This window comes from Vidua chalybeata, chromosome 1 (genome assembly GCF_026979565.1).
Source record: "Vidua chalybeata isolate OUT-0048 chromosome 1, bVidCha1 merged haplotype, whole genome shotgun sequence".
NCBI classification, from domain to species: domain Eukaryota; kingdom Metazoa; phylum Chordata; class Aves; order Passeriformes; family Viduidae; genus Vidua; species Vidua chalybeata.
The window spans coordinates 29,414,602-29,426,738 of NC_071530.1; the positions used below are offsets into that span (position 1 = coordinate 29,414,602).

Below are 12,137 nucleotides of genomic sequence, written 5' to 3' on the forward strand. Positions count from 1 at the left end.
GGAGGTGTGATTCCATAGGGACTGAAGATAACTCTTTATTGGGAATACACCCATACCTATACTGTTGTTTTTTTTTTTTTCTATAACTCTAATTGATTCTCTAAATACTATTAGATGACATTTCTGGTAAATAAGAACAATTTTGTGCTCTTTGAACCTGCTGGTGAAAAAAATAATTTAAAAACAAGGTGCTGGGTTTATTCAAATTATATATTTCAGGAATATTCTTAAACCAACATAGAATGATTATGCTCTACAAGGGTCTTCTAACAATAAAAATTATTTCAAATATGAATACAAGGAAGAGAAAATGTGGAGACCAGTCATTCAAAGAAATCTGTTTCCAAATACAAACGCTAAATGTATAGTTAAAAAAATTAGGTAAGCTCTACTGCTTGTATTTGATTTGTAACTAGTACCTCTAATGAAGTTCAGTTGTCAAGAGAATCCTTAGACCAAGAGTCTTAAACAGAAATATAAGAAACTACCTGTGGTTAAACAGTTTTCAAGGGGCCATGTTTATAATTATCCAGCACCACATTCAGAGTGACGTATAACAGTTTGCCCAACTCTAATTTCAGATCCAAGATTTAACCTTCTTGATCAAAAACTATTACTTGACTGAACTCTATCTCAACAATAATGAGCTGACAGATATATCAGGTACCAATCTTCCCTTTTTAAGTTGTTGAGCAGAGGCCTATACTTTCTTTTTAATGTATTGGCATTCAAATTTATAAAATTGGATTACAGCAAGTAACTTACTGGTTGAAAGATCCTATGTATGTATAATTAATACATGTTAATTATTAGATATTTAATTTTTCCAACATACTTGAGTGACAATAAGGTGATGTGTTTATTCTGGTTTAAGGGATGAAATGTCATTCACTTTATGCCAGGCAATTGTGAAATATTTTTGATCTTGCATGACTATATGTAATAGTGAGAATTTATAACCAGAAGTATTTTGCAAAGTTACTGCCAAATTTGGTTTATTTTAAAAATGTATCTGTCTTACACTTCTATTTTAGTTTTGCTTGTCCTTGTAAATTAAAATGGCTTTACCAGACTTGTACATTTGTGAATGAACAGGCCAAAGCATAAGACATTTCTAAATATTTTAGACATTTTAAATGTCAATATTTTTTTTCTGTCCCTATAAAATGCTGCATCAGAAATGATGTTGATTGGTTTCTGTGAGACTTCAAGCAAACTTTATCTTTGAAAGACTTAAACATGGATACAAGAGACAATACAGATGATAACAAAATATGGATAAACAGAAGGGCATCATTAGTAGAGAAAAGTGGATAAAATACTGTATATAATTTGGAAAATGAGATATTTAATCTTGATGTGTGAGGATGTGAATACAGTATGGCTCAAAACAATATTTTGTAATAGCTTTTTAATACAGCAATAATTGCTTGAAACAGAACTATTTTCTAAGGAATGCACTATTTACTTCTTGTGAGACAAAGGTACTATTAGGGATATACTATTGTTTGTGAGGCAAAGGTAATATTAGGTCAAAGTAAAAGGAACTGAATTAACCAAAGATTACAAGGATATAGGAGGAATGAAGGGAGGTATAAGAGAGGTTGCAATTGAGGCTGATTTGTTGATGCAAGGGTGATGTGGACAAATGGAAAAAATTGGAATGAAAAAAAGATAGGCATGTGCTTAAAGGATGTGACTAGAAAGGTGAAAAGGATATTGAAATATCTTTAATTTATTGTTTAAGTAACATCTCATGCAAAATGTTAGCAAAAGATAGGCATATATAGATAACTAAAATACCAAATTCAGTGTACAGCATAGCAAAATAATGTTCCAATAAAGGCAGCTATTATGAGAATGATTAATTATTTTTCATTTTATTTCAGGTGCTCTGAAACACTTATGTTCATTACAGATTCTGTTTCTTCACAACAACGAGTTAAAAAAACTTGGCAAAACAGTGAAGGAATTGAAAGGAATGATAAGCTTGCAGACTCTAAGTAATACCTTATTTTTATTTTGCAGAACAGCAAGTAGTAGCTTTTCAGTTTCTTATCAGGATGTTTCTTGTCTATTTCCGCATCATTTGCCAATAGCTTTTGAAGCTAATGAGTGATTTCAGCCAAATTTGACAGAAGAAAGATCTCTAAGACATGAAAATTCCACAAAGAGTACCTCAAATGAGGAAGAATTGCTAAGTGAGTTCAGAAGTTAACTTTTTGGCTTCTGGCTGCCAGTAGCTTGGATGAATAGCTTGGAGGATGTCTAAGCAGTTTACAGCTGCCTCTTTGTAATGGAACACAGGAGTAGGGTGAGATTATCATAGAGGTGAAAGGAGTTGAAAAATGTGTGTTACTGCTGTTGAGACTGTGAGTGATAGGTTATAGAGCCCAAATTCCTGCCTCATTAATTTTCTTGCTTATAGAACTTCCTTTCTGCATCTTTTTGGCAGACTGTATTTCTAGAGTCTAAGAATAAATGTACTTTAGGTATTATTCATAACAATGTCTGTTAAGGAGCATACTTTCTGATACACTGGCTGAAAATGAAAATTGCACCATCTCTGAAATTTCAATTGAAGTTATACAAGACGGTCTTGGTGCCACTAAGTTACAACGTAAGAAGTAGCCTCCAGGGAAGGTATGATTATATGCTATTAAGATATTGAAAGTGAAAATATAAGCAGTCTTTTTCCATGATTCCTAAAGGAATGTCAACATAGATCATGCTAAATGCTTAGTACTTGGAGAAGACAGTAAACGAGTTTTGTGCCTTTGTAACATGGTTAAGGAGGTGAATGTCAGAATGTCACCAGGCCATAACGCCTCCTTAAGCATTCAGAAAACTGAATGTGTGATTGTGGGAAAGGAAAATATGAATGAAAAATTAAACTTTTAATTGAACTTGACCCTGAACCAAAACTAAGAAAAGCAAATCAAGTATTTAGGAAGACAACATGCCAGCCAAACCATTTAAATTCTTGTCATTATATGCAAGATAGAAAAATGAGTCCATTTAAGAATGCAGTTGTTTGAAGTGATTAGGCAGCGTCTGGAGAGACATCCGATGAATGAATGGTGCAGTCACTTGAATTTAATGTTAGCTCTACAAATTATTAAGGAGCTTCAACAAGCACAGGAAGTTTGTTGTACTTGTTGCAACCATGTGTGGGAAGTACATAGGAGATAGTTAAAGTGCTGCTGAGTTATTATAAATGGCAGTTACAAAGGCACGGTGAAAATTGTATGCAAATTGGACCAGCCACCACCATAGAAAAGGAAGTCTTTGAAAGAACAATCAAACAATATATATATAATATACTGATCTACCCTAATTAAAAAAAGTTTGTTGTTTAGTTCAAAGATTTGTACAAGAGTAAACAGTAATCAGTGGAAGAAGCTTAACAACCTTAATAACCATAACTTTAAAGTCATTCCTTCTTGACCTTTGCAGTCATGAAAAAAATTGTCAATGTGTTTGCTTCAAGGGGATTTTGTAATAATGAATTCTCAAATTAACAGGTCTCTATTGGTTTAATAAAATGCCCTGTAAATTAAATCAGTAAATGAACAAAATAAAATTTGAAAGTCATAACCTCTATATTGTATTACTATATAATTTATCTGCCTTCTTGCAATATTAATAAATATGAAATGGGTGCAGAATTTGCACTGTGTAGCTTTGCAAAGGGCTGTACCCATAACTCACTTTTATAAAACAAAACCAGTGAGACTTCTCACTGTTATGAGGTCTTTTTTATTGCCAATCTGATTTAATAAAAGAAAATCACTTGCTAACCTTCAACGGAGCTCCTGGATGCTTAACAACATTTTATTATTTTGTAGCTCTTGGGGACAATAGAACTATTAAAATACACTATTATTTTTTGCTTCAGGAGTAGCATCCAGCTACCAAAATATTGCATTTCTCTTCCTGAAGGCTCTCTTGTGATTTTAGTCACTGCTCTGCACTGGATATGTAGCATAACAACCATCTTTCATCAGGTGTCTAGGGAAGACAGCCTCAAAAGATTGACTCTCATGCTGCCTACAACTGCAGCCTTTTGGGAGATCCAGAGTGTTTCTTTATGGGCTCACCTTGTGCTCACATCTCCCTTTTGGAATCCAAGATTTTTGTTATGTACTCTGTAAATTGCCTCAGTTGATTTATTGTCCACAGCTGATAACATCCTGCTGCTAGACCTCAGAAAACTCTCTTGTTCACTATGTTTCTGCCCCATGTGGCAGAGGCACGCTGTTTTCCTACACTCCAAATAGAGAAAACAGACAAAACTGTGGAGGAAGAAAACATTAGCCTAATTTGTACAACTAAAATTGCATGACCTTGACAAGAAGGTAGATAGCTCAGCCAGAAATTGATCCCAGATGTTTTGTAAAACAAAACCATCTTGATCTGTACAATGGTTGAATTTATTGTAAAAATAAGTAGTAGAAAAATGCACATTCTCTAAAACAAACCTACAAATCAGTGTTGTTGAGCAGGACATAGTCCAAGCAGCATCCAGATTCACAAGTGTTTAATATCAGACCTGGTTTGTGCCTTGGAAAAATCTCTCTTGAACCTTTATTCTATCCCTCTACCAAACATACCTGCTTTTCGAGATCTTTCTGAAACATTTTTCTCTTTGGAGTGCTGTAGTATATTTTCTTGACTCAAGAACAGACTTATCATATACATACACAATATTCTTTCTTATTAACACTTTCTAGGGAAAAAAATCAATTCAGTTAAAATAGAACTTTCTTTTGCTGCCACCTTGTGGTTGTCTTACTAATTTTAAGTACAGCAATTTAAAAAAATTTGTTAAAGAATTAAAATAAAAAGCTCTCCTCTGAATACATGAACAGGTGTTTTCTATGTAGGAGAGGACAAATGCTCATTCCAACCTTGTTGCATCTTCAAAATACTTGCTAAATTCCATCAAGCACTGAGCCCTCTCAGCAGTCCTGAAGAACATGAAATTGCATCTTGTAGTTTATCAATCTGTGTGGAATATTTTCCAACCTTTTTCTTCTACTATCTCTTACTTGCTTCTGTAATACCATCTTCCTCTCCCTAACTGCTAAAATGATATAAGTTTTTTACCCTAGAGCAAGTATTAGCCACAGCCTCTCCTCAGAAAAACAAATGACTGTAGACTGTAGCAGTAGTTGTAAAAATGATTAATTTTTTTCCCCTGCTCTCGTCTCAAGGTGACAGCCTACTGATTATTTTTACTGTCTTAGAAGAACAGCATTTGTATAAGGAGATAAAAAGCATTATTATGTTTTTTATTTAGAAAAGATGTCCCACCTCACGACACTTGCTTGTTTATTAGCTCATCTGTGAATGAGCCAGTTTCTATTTGAATCAGCCTCAGATATCACTGTCACTGATTTGGCATGTGAGCTAGGCTATGTTCCACACCTGGCAAATCAGCAGCACAGTTGATCCCTGTCTCTGTGTTGCAAAGGTTTGGTTATACAGGTAATGTGGACCTCAACATAAACATTTTAGCCAAGTTGCTAATGAGCTATTGGAGCTTGGTATCTCCAGTTTCGAGGAAAGCAGCTGGTACCCAGGTTCTTACGAATTTAGACCCTCTAAAACATTTTTCTCTTACGTTTCTTGACATTTCAAACTTATCACCTGTTAAAATATTAGAAGGCTGTGTATTTGCATTTTTATTGTATCTGTGGGATGCAACCTTTTATCAGCTCTGATAAAGTCTTAGGTGTTCTAATGCTCATCTGATATTAATAACTCCATCCTCCTATAAATTTTGTCTTACCTTTAAGCTCTCACACCTCAAAGACCATTGCTATTTAAAATAGGCATTACCTAACACTATGTAAGAAAATCAAAGGCAAACACTTCAGTATTTTTTTCTGTAAAGGTTTGGAGTGCATGATGAGACTTTTACTCAGTTCTTGCCTGTGGTATTTTGCATACTCTGCAGTAAGTCAGTTTCTGCAGTCCATGCTTAGATGAGTAATTTCACATGTGTAAAGTGTTTACCCAGCCAAAGAACAATTTGAATTTAATATTTTGTACAAAATCTTTGGCTCCTAGTGACCTTTAATTTTCCTGCTTGCAAAGTTGTTGTTTTGCTGGGTTTGCTTTTTTGTGACACTGGGGTTTTTTTTCTGTGTTTGGTTTGCAGACCTATTCCAAAACCCTCTGGCATATGATCCAGACTACCGGCTTTATGTGATATACTTCCTTCCTTCAGTTCAGCTCCTTGACAGGAAATGTAAGGATTGCTTTCCTCTCTCACAAAGCATTGACAGTTACTTTTGATTCTAAGCAGTTTGGAAACATAGGTGAAATTGTCCTATCTGTTCTTTTACATGTGTTTGTTGATAGAAAAAGAGAACTAATGAACAAGATACCTGGTTTTCATAAGATTTATCAAGCAAAAAGAGTTTGTATGGCATAAACACTTTGTCAAATGTTTTTGATTTTTTTTCTTTTTAAATTGTGTTGGTTTTTCCTGTATCTTGTCTATTTGGGTAAAGATAAAAACTTGTGCTTAGAAACGTGTACCTACCTCTGTGCATTCAGACTGGTATATTCACATGGGTGAGTGTGCTTACTTAGGTTTGTACATGTTTCTGTGCACATTTCTTGATAAGGTAAATGCAGACCAAGCTTTCAAATATAATAAATATTCACAAGTTATCAAGAGATCTTTCACAGCTTGTCTACTGTAAATTCTACAGAAAAAAAAATTGTCTTAAGAATAGCCAGAGTTTAAATCAGTGAATCCATAAACATGTCACAATATAGCCAGAAAATCACGTTTGGTGATTTTTGTCCCTGGTGTTTGGAGAACTGTGTGACTGAGAGGACTGAAAATTACTGGAGAACACTGAGAACGTAGCTGATTCCTACCTCAGCTCTGTAAGAAAGTAGCAAGGAGAACCAGCACCTTCCTGAAAGGGGACCGAGCAAGGCAGATGCAGGACATTTGCAGGTGCTGGGAAGCTGTGCAGCTGTTGTGAAAGAAAGCTGGTGGATGGGCCCCAGCAGATGCCAGGGGCTGGTGAGGAGTTGCTGGATCTCACCAGGTGCCCATTTGCTCACAGAGTCATCTTGCACAGGTACTTCCCCCCTCTCTTGAGCACCCGCTCTTGTGTTACACTTGTGCTTAACAAGTCTGTCAGGCTGTTACTAAAATATCACTTTTTGACTGGGGAGTGATGACTGAAGCTTAATGCGCTGAAAAATACGTGTAGCATTTACATGTCTAGAAACACTTCAATAAAACTTCCTGAACTTCATCACCTAAATACAGTTCTACTGTAATCAGTCCTGGATTAAGATTTGAGGCAATTATTTGTATCAAGCTGTATCCTGGACTTTCTATTTAGTGAAATATTTCTCTAAAACATTACAAAGCTTCTTCACCATCTGTAGAACATTACCAGCATAGTCCTGGCTGTATCCTTCACATAAGACATGTGCTCATGTTCCACTACCTTCAGGCATAACCACTGCAGTTCCGTCCTAATTGGTCCCCTAGACACCATGACTCCAAAACTTCCCTGAACTGAAAATGCTTCTGCCAGTTACTTGTTCTAAAAGTTTAGCTGACTTCTCTTCAATAGCTGAAATACTAGATTAGTATAAGGTTTTCAAAATTGAAGTTATCATCCCAAATTTAACAGCCTCAAACTATTTATTTAAAAATTAAAGTTATTTCTCTTGAAATGCAAAACAGGAAAAAATTAAACTTTTCTTTTGATTGCGCTTCTAGGATTTTCTCTGTAATTAAGCAATGGGAATTGAACTGGTCTTAAACCAAGACTTGTTTTTGCTATTCATAAAGACACTTCCAAATCTTTACTGACTTCTGCAGGAGATCGCATTTAAGCAGCATGAAAAGTCATGCTTCTAGCATCTTCATTTAAAACTTCTGATCCTACTGCACTCAGAAGAAAATACTTTACTGTACAGGGCTTCACCCTAAAGCCATGTTCCCATTTTGAATTGCCATGAAATTGTGTCATTAACATTATTATTGTTAAAAAACCGCACAGAAAATATATTAATCACCTTTTGTATGCTGTCTTTTCAACTGATAGAAATAAAATTAAATTTTTTTATATCCCTTTTAACAGTAGTTACACAAAGAGAAAGGGAGTCAGCACTTCATCTCTATAACCCCAAAAGGGCTTGGGTCATGCAGTCAATAGCTTTTGGGAAGAGAGTAGACACATCCCTGGGGACTACGGTGGGATCTAGCAGATGCACTCAACCAGCCAGAAGACGGATAATGCCCTCAGGTATTTATAATGCTCCAAGGAAGGCATACATTTTTAAGTCATTTGAACTAGAAATGGTTTTTTCTTTTTCATTCATCTGATAAAACATTATTTGTTTTAGTAATAAAATATAAATGCATCAAGAACTCAGCTGGTTTGCTTCATGAAGTAAGTAGTCATAACAGCAGCAGGCAACAAATGAATCCTTCTACTGAGAGTATTGTGGCAGATAAATTCTAGTCATACCCTGTAGATACAGAATTGTCTTTAAAGATAACTGAAAATTTTTTGTCAGTATGAGTCTCATGTTTCATTTTACTTATGAACATCTCAATAGACTTCTGACTCTCAGTGCGCAGCATCATGGAGTTTTGATGCCCTCTAGTGCTTTTACAAGATAATCTCTTGAAGAAAATATTTTCATCTAGTGCTCTAAATTTTATGTATCTTGCCTGGTTTTGTAAGGAGATTCCTCTTTATGCTTTCCAAGCTGAGAATATTTTAATGATGTCTTATAATAGCATATGAAGCAATTTTTAGAGTTCTTAAAACATTCAGATCTGGAAGACAGCATGATCCTGGCACAAGAAAGCAGGCGAATACCACCTGGAACCATGAGACTTGTGTCACAATCCAGAACCAACTCTGAAATCCCACACAACCTTGTCAGCTCTTTTGATGTTTTAAAGATAAAAAAAACCACCATTGTGCACAGATAACTGAAATTGAAATAGTGTAGTTGCACTACACTAATAGTAGCACTTTAAATGGTGTAGATGAAAGTTTAGAAAGTAATCAAATACTTGCAAGTCTTTTTAAATGTATGTATCACAACAGTAAAATTGAAAGCACTGTATTTAACAACTATTTTGAAGAGGTTGGGAAAAGAAAAAGGGTAGTTTAAGCATATTTAATAATTTGTTTTTCTGATGATTATCAAAGCACACAGCTGTCTTTATCTCTGTCCTGCAATCATACACATCTACAGTGGCATCATTTTCCGTGAAAGAAAAAATAAGCCTGGATGTGTGTCTGTAGGAAGTAAAATACAAAAGCCTTAAAACTACATACACTTAAAACCCAGCAAATACTTGCTTCCATAGCAATTTAATAAAATATTATCTTAAACATTTCAAATCATGTGCTCGTTTTCAATTAATTTGAACAAACAATTTAGGATCAGGATAGCAATCAATTCTCAGCTACTCAAATTGCTGTGCAGCCATTAACGTCATAACTTGAACTTTCTCTTATAGGTCATGAATTTGGAAATAACACAAATAAGTAAGTAATTTTTTCAGTGTCTTCTTCCTTTTGCATCTCTGAAGCATTTAAGTTCCTCTTCCTATGCCTAAAAAATAACCAAACTAGAGAAAATGTCCAGTAAAAATGAGCTTTTGAAACAGTTTCAGGTCTTTGTATTCAATATAGCTGCAACTCTACACTAGGTTTGTTATCTAAAATTTAGTATTGAAAGGTATTCCACATTTTTAAATGGGTACATAAAAATGCCATATATTTGTAAGATCAAACACTGATCACTAGAAAAAGCATGCTCAAAGTACTAGAGCATCAAAATAGCTGTTCTGTATTATGTCCCAGAAAATGTTCTCCGGACTGGCTGTTCAAAAACACACTCTCTGGAAAACATTATGACTTGCAGAATGAAACTTTTTTAATCTGTACATTATTTTTATTCTGTTCAGTTTCAAACTGTAAATGTAAATAAATGTAAATAATTGACATAAATGTAAAACTTTTATTGCTGCGTCTGGATTGAGACAGGAGAAAAGCTCCCATTTTAATGTGATGACATTTTAGATGCAAACTTTTTAAGAGCAGATTTACAAACTTTGGGTATCAGGCTTGGCTTTACTTTCTAGCTTTACACATGAGAAGATTTGAAAAATACATTGAAGGAAATAATAAGAACCTACATATAATATCCTTTAACAGTACTCTGAACACAGCTCTTTAAAAATCAAGTTATTTCTATTGAAAAATTAAGTCTTACCTGCCTTCAGTGCAGTTAGCTGTCCTCATTGATAGAATGGATGTACAGCTGCCTTGAGTCTTATTTATGGAAATGCTGAGGTTTTGCAAGGTGTCTTTTTGTGAAAAAGTGCATGATACTCAGTGGAGATAGTCCTGTGGCTTATATGACGTGTGTTACTACAGGGACATCTTTAAGAAAGAAGTTCTTATAAGATAGTCTTAATATTGTATGTGAGTTGGAAGGTTTTGGTTCCTTGTCAGTGCTGCTTTGATGTTATGAATCTGCTGCTTTTCTCTCCCAGACTGCAGCTGTGGCAGGATATGTGAACACAAGCTCACAGTGATCTGGATTCAGACCTTGGAGAATGGATATTTGCCTGTGGGCTAGATAAGATATCCACAGTGAAATGAATGCGCATTTCCATTAATGGGTACCAAATCACTTGAATCATGCCCATTGAATCAGAGCATTAAGAGTATACAATTACAACTTCCGTGGGGGAAAAAAATTGAAAACAAAGAAACATTTTTAAGTCTACTGTAAATGTTTTTAAAATAATTTATAGCATGATTTTTTTTCAAATAGAATCCCATGACTCTGACCTTTTTTCAGTTTGTTCTGGTTTCTTAAATTTGGTAGAAGAAAACCTGAAAATTTAGAAGTTTTAAATTCTCCCTCTTTAGTGTCATCTTGACTGCTACTTTCATTTTCCAGAGAGTGTGTGTTGTGAATTAGTTCTGAAGTGGTTTGGAAATGTTCAGGTAATGGACTTGCTTTGTTCTTCTTGCAGAGTACCATTTGAGGACCCCGAAGATGCGGTTTTAGTACGGGCAACGACAAGATCTCTAATGGAATTTTCCTCTGTGGACTGGAACAAACTAGCCACCTGTCAAGAAAGACGGCTTAAAAACAAAGCAGAAGAGCCCCTTGAGAAGCTGACAGTTCAGTTTAGATGAGAAAAAACCAATTTCCCTCTCTAATGTTAACCCTATAAGTAGGTTAACAGCTCAACAAAACAAGTACACAACAACACGCATCTAGTTAAGTGAATTTCCAGAAAAAAAATTAATGTAACATTTATTTTCTCATACGCTGTATAGAGAGTGAAGAAATTAAGATAACAAATGGTAAATAGTGGCAATGTTATAATAAAAGTTGCTTGAAATGCAATTCTTACCAAAATTTTGTTACCTGAAAGTACTAAACTGCACACTAACTTTTAGGAAACTAAAGATAAATAGTTTTATTTCTTATAATAAACTTCCTCACATATTTCTCCTTCTACTCTGCCAAGGCTTAAAGTCAATGATGCTTTCTAAATATTTCAAAGCCCTTCTTTCAGGTTGTAGCTTGTCTTCTGAGTTCCCTCCTTCTCTCCTAAGTTAGCACAGAGCCACAGGACAGTCTGTGTTGGCAGGGATCTCTGAAGCTTATCTAAGTCCAACCTTCCTGTTGGAAGCAGGGTGGAGATGAGGTTGTCCGGTGGCTTGTTGGGGAATCAAAGATTTCCAATGAGCAAGGCACCACTACTGAGAGAATGAAAGCAGGATTGTGATGCTAGGGATTTTAGCACACTTCCAAAACCCTGACTCTTTTTCCCTGAAGGGATGGCATTTTCAGAGAATCCTTGAAGAGCAACACACCCCTGTGAGCCCCAAATGCTGTGAGTGGAAGAGGGAGGCAGCAGCACTTCTGCATTCCCAGACCTCAGAGTGAAGGGTGACTACAGCATGACTGCAGATCTGAGTTCCAGGTAGGTATTTCTTGCCTGCAAATTGTCATGAAGTTGAACTTGTATAGTCAAGCTACAGGAGTCCCCTGCATGTCACATGAGAATGTCACTGTGTTACAGACGCAGGAAACAGAACTGC

The 12,137-nt window shown here is 35.4% G+C and overlaps 1 protein-coding gene across 4 annotated transcripts in view; it reads left to right on the forward strand.

Annotated features, from left to right (window-relative positions):
- The window catches only part of LRRC72 (leucine rich repeat containing 72), an 18,882-nt gene extending 7,332 nt beyond the window's left edge, over window positions 1-11,550 (forward strand). For 2 of the 4 annotated variants that reach the window (XM_053961386.1, XM_053961394.1), the window contains exons 4-9: window positions 582-663; window positions 1,890-2,003; window positions 6,167-6,256; window positions 8,127-8,291; window positions 9,527-9,554; window positions 11,057-11,550. In XM_053961386.1, the coding sequence (XP_053817361.1) occupies window positions 582-663; window positions 1,890-2,003; window positions 6,167-6,256; window positions 8,127-8,291; window positions 9,527-9,554; window positions 11,057-11,222 (645 nt within the window). In that variant the 3' untranslated portion in view covers window positions 11,223-11,550. The remainder of the gene's footprint in view (window positions 1-581; window positions 664-1,889; window positions 2,004-6,166; window positions 6,257-8,126; window positions 8,292-9,526; window positions 9,555-11,056) is intronic. The other 2 variants (XM_053961402.1, XM_053961411.1) reach the window with 2 other exon arrangements.
- Window positions 11,551-12,137: the final 587 nt, after the last annotated feature.